The 4,832-nt window shown below is 50.1% G+C and overlaps 1 protein-coding gene across 1 annotated transcript; it reads right to left on the bottom strand.

Moving 5' to 3' along the window:
* Positions 1-1,131: 1,131 nt before the first annotated feature.
* Positions 1,132-2,502, bottom strand: LOC125521923 (transcription factor MYB20-like). Its single transcript, XM_048686985.1, has 3 exons — positions 2,250-2,502; positions 2,007-2,136; positions 1,132-1,910 (listed from the first exon to the last, which is right to left on the bottom strand). Exons 1-3 carry the CDS (start codon positions 2,380-2,382, stop codon positions 1,379-1,381), a joined length of 795 nt encoding a protein of 264 aa, XP_048542942.1. The 5' UTR covers positions 2,383-2,502; the 3' UTR covers positions 1,132-1,378.
* Positions 2,503-4,832: the final 2,330 nt, after the last annotated feature.

Below are 4,832 nucleotides of genomic sequence, written 5' to 3'. Positions count from 1 at the left end.
ATCTAAACAAATGGGCTGCAACAAGTAAAGGCTGGGCTAGTGGACGGGGCTGGCAAAATAATTCTGGCCCACAAGAATTCTTCCAAGAAGAAGAAAAACAGCTGTTAACCCCACTAACAAACAAGCCCAAATCAGATCGCCTGGGCTGCCAAAAACATCATCGTTCTCTCTGGAAAAAAAAATCATCATCACCAACAATTCCGATACGCGGTGATTTGGAGCCTGTACTGGACGGCAACGCTGCAGGTGGCCGGAAGCGGGGTTGCCCATCTAGCAGTGGCACCAGCTATCCACTGAAGCGCATCATGGTCGCCATCAGGAGAAGCACCTGGCCTGAGACCCCTCAATCCCTCACCTTGCCACGGATCACACACTTGTCACTCCCCCCCTGCGAAGAATATTGTGGCAGCCAAGCACGAGCCCATTTCACGAGAGGAACAGCAACTGGAACATTCTGTGTTCAAGGGAACCTTTGCCCTTCGTACCATTTCGAGTAAATAGCAAAAAGCTACTATTTTACAGGCTAAGGTTTCAAAAACTATCGATTTTTAATTTTTTAACAACGAAGATTTTGGGTTTTTTGAAACAGCCGACTACCCACTTGATAGTTATCTGAGAAAAAATAAAAACTGATAGGTTTTTGAAACCCTATCCTGTAAAGTAGTAGTTTTATACTCTATCATTTCCCTTGCTCGACTTGCGCAGCAGCACTTCAGAAAGCATTTTTTTCTCGTGTGGTCTCACTACTGTTCGTGTCTGTATGCACATCCGGTGGCTAGCAAGGATGTTGTAAAACTAGTCGACTTTTTATAGTTGAGCATACATAACAAACGGGGTGAACAAACCACCTCGTAACACTAAATGAACCACGAGCTTGGCATGCATGCATGCTTGCCAAGAAGGTCAAAGAAGCGGCGACGCGGCCGTCGTCACGCGCGCGCGTCATGACAATAGGCGCCATCAGCCCCTTCTCGGACCCAAAAAGTCTCCTGCACCGCCGCATGCAAACTCGGAAGCTGACACACCCACGCTGACGCTCACGCCGGCAGTTTGCGCGGCGCATCCATCGATCTCGCCAAGAGAGACGCGCGCATACCACGTTCGGATCGATACAGACCAGCCCTGCTCGCATCACAACACGGTCGTCGGGATTTCCTCTTTCTTTATCGAGATTCATTCAGCAAACACCCGAGCATGGATCGGCATGGCCTGATCATGCATTTCTTCCGAGTTCCAAGAAAAGCTCAGGTGGGCATGGCGGTAACATTCAGACATGGAACTAAGCTGCTAGCTAGGGGAGGGGAGAACGGGAGATCGAACTGGCGAAAGAAGCGGATCTATGATCGGTCTATGTGCATTGCTGGTAGGATCGATGGCGTCACGGCCAGGCTCCTTGGTCGAAGCCGGCGGGGTCCGGGTAGTAGTGGTCGAACGGGTCGACGCCCAGGCCACCGGGGACGACGAAGCCGGCGTCCCAGCCGGAGCCGACGTCCATGATGCCGTCCATGCCGAAGAGGTACATGGGCTCCGGCCACTCCGCCGCCTCCAGGCCGGACGCCGCGGACGAGGAGGAGCAGGACGGTGAGATGACCGAGGCAGGGGAAACAGAGCAGTTGCTGCTCGCGGTGGGCGGCACCGCCGTGACCTCGTGCGGCTGGATCAGCGGGACCGCCTTCACGTCCTCCTCCTCCGCTTGCTGTGAGCGCTCCGCGCCGTCCAGCTGCTGCCACGAGGTGGCGGTCGGCGGCGGCGGCGGATGTTGCAGGGGAGGAGGGGCCTCTTGGCCCAGCGGGCGGTGGGTGACGGGGTCGATGCCCATCTTGCGGAGCTTCTTCTTGATGTGGGTGTTCCAGTGGTTCTTGATCTCGTTGTCCGTCCTTCCGGGCAGCTGCGCCGCGATCTTGGACCACCTGCGCGCACCGCCATGGGCATGGTCCATGAGCGCCGCCGGCCACCGCAGGAGGCCGGGACTCCAAATTAAAACACGAGCTACACTAGACACGCACCTGTTACCGAGCTGCGCGTGCAGGTCGATGACGAGCTGCTGTTCCTCGTCGGAGAGTAGCCCCCGCTTGAGGTCGGGCCTCAGGTAGTTGGTCCACCTCAGCCTGCAGCTCTTCCCGCACCTCAGCAGCCCTGCGCACACAGTGCAACATATCCATGCCAAGTGAGAACGTCAAGCCGGAGCGGGAGCAGAGGACTGATGGACGGGTTCCATGCATGGCATGCACGCGTTGGGGTCGGCTCACCTGCGAGCTTGGGGACGACGCGCCAGCAGTAGTGGCCGTGGGTGAGGAGGAAGCCGACGAGCTTCTGGTCCTCCTCCGCCGTCCACGGCCCCTTCTTCAGCCCCACCTTGTCGCAGCACGGCTGCCTCCCCATCTGCTACCGGCGGAGTGATGGCTCGATCGCTCTGCCCTTCTCACCCGGGAATTCCGGGAGCCGCTGTTCGCCGCGACTGTGTGTGTGACGACGGTCTGCCTGTCTGAGTTCCAAGTAAGATCGGTGCACCGGAGCTGCATTTATATAGACGGAGGAGGGTCAGTCAGGTCACGGTGGAAGGAGGGAGGGAGAGAGAGACGTTGCGGGGCGAGGGGGTGCGTGGCATGAAGAGAGGGCGGGGAGGGTTGTACGTGTGAGCCCTTCTCTGAGCCAGGCGCCATGCTGACGGCGGCAACTGTCGCCGGGCTGGGCTCCAGTAACGCCACCATGCACTTCCTCGACTATGTTCACTGCCCATCCTTTCTGACTTTCTCCCAGTAACTGAACTCTCAGGTATGTATGTATGTACGTCGCTCCAAACTTGACGTTGCATGCACTTTCAAGCCCAGAAAACATTTTTCTCTTCCCCACAAAATTCCATATAAAGAGCTAAAGGCATAATTTTTTTTTATCAAAACTTCATCCTGCATTGTTTTCTCCTTTTGCCCCATACGTTGTTGCACGCTCGCAGCCCTGCACCTCGCTCCTTTTGTTTTGTGCCGGCAAGCCGTCACGGCATGGTCAAAACACGGCTCTTAATTAAGCTCCCCTCTTTTCCAGGGAGGACTGCTAGAGAATGTCAACGAGAATTCTAGGGAAGAGGCAACATCATGCGACCCTTCACAAAAATCTTAATCCAAACTCCAAAAAATAGAAATGATTCGAAGTTGACATGAAAATCTTCTCCGCGTGCCCTTTCCAAGTGTTGGCGAAACAGAAGCACGGCGGTCACCGTCGCCCTTTACGTGCGGGCGTTTCACCCCTCTCCTTTTTAAGATGGCAGCAGGAGGTGGATTTGTTACGTGGGTCTTTTGTTGGAGTGGAGTACAGCTTTGTTTGAACTACTAGCATCTGATGAAGTCACGTCCCATCATTGATCGAGTCATGGGAGTCACTAGAAAAATAAATACATATATATAGGTCAACGAAAAACAAACAGTAAAATCACGTCTTACCTCCGAAAGTATGCTTCTAATCTCCAGCTCAAATGCGCATACGTCGTGTTTCCTACTGTATAGTTTACACCAGTGGCACAGGTTTGATGCAATTTGAGGAGCTTCATGCATGTACCCCCTCCGGTCTTTCCACTCCGTGTATTAAATTTGGGTCTAGTCAAACTTTGCAAAGTCTAACTAAATTTATATTTAAAAATATCACCACCAACAATACTAAATATATGAACTATGAAACTTCATTTCATAATGAATCTAACAATATTGAGTTGGCGATGTGAATGTTGATGCTTTCTTCTATAAGTTTGGTTAAAGTAGGGATATTTTGACTTCAGACAAAATTTATATGCTGACTAAAAATGACCGCAGGGAGTATATTTCCCAAATTATACCAAATTTGAGCATCCCGACCAGTTCAACATGAAATTAACTATGCTAGGCCCTGAGAAAAATAGTATCATATCTGCCCCCATGTCTGAACATGTGTAGAATACCTCAAAGATTCCACGGATAGGTCATAGGCCTGGTGGCAGGAAAGATAGAGTTTGTTTATTTAGACTCTCTCAGGTTTAATTTGGTATTTCATAGTTTGAGATGTTTTTGTTTTAAATGTAAGCGCAGAGCACACTTTTTGTGATGAAAAAGTCAACAAGACAAGTGAATGAATCTAGCGCCCAAAGTTACACAATGTGTCGGATCCAAAAAAAAAAGGAATTCCATCACCCAAAATGAGAAATATCGAGAGACGGCGCCAAAAAGGGGAATTATGGTGTCAAAACTCGGAGCGGGGGAAAATGCCAATGTGGGACACTATATTAGATACTCCCTCCGGTCCTTTTTACTCTGCATATTAGAATTCTCTGAAGTCAAACTTCACAAAGTTTGACCGTATTTACATGAAAAAATATCAACATCTGCCATGCTAAAGTTATACAATATGAAACTTTAAGTCATGACACATCTATTGATATTGATTTCAGGTTGTGAATGTTGGTACATTCTTCTATAAAGTTGGTCAAACTTTACGAGGCTTGACTTCAGTCAAATCTTATATGCGAACTAAAAAGGACCGAAGGGGGTATAAGACTATTTAAAGTGGAGTTACTAAGAGAACCAAAGTGTTGCCATCATCGAAGAGATGAGGAAGACATCACCATGAACAAAGATGAATTAATAAAGAAGCGGTGAATTCCGGCCCCTCTCAACCCTTCTTCTACATAACACATCGGCGGAGGAGGAGGAGGAGAAGGAAAAGAGAGGATACCTCGGAAAGGCTCAAAAGGGCACACGAGCATATAGCCGTGAGGGAGGAGAGAAATAGGAGCCTGTGGACGCGCATTTTTTTAAGTAGAGCATTATGTTTTTACATTAAAAGTGGTCATTGGGGCCTTTAATTTT

This window comes from Triticum urartu, chromosome 7 (genome assembly GCF_003073215.2).
Source record: "Triticum urartu cultivar G1812 chromosome 7, Tu2.1, whole genome shotgun sequence".
NCBI classification, from domain to species: Eukaryota; Viridiplantae; Streptophyta; class Magnoliopsida; order Poales; family Poaceae; genus Triticum; species Triticum urartu.
The sequence above is the reverse complement of the archived record's forward strand: the minus strand, read 5'-3'. Positions and strand labels throughout refer to the sequence as shown.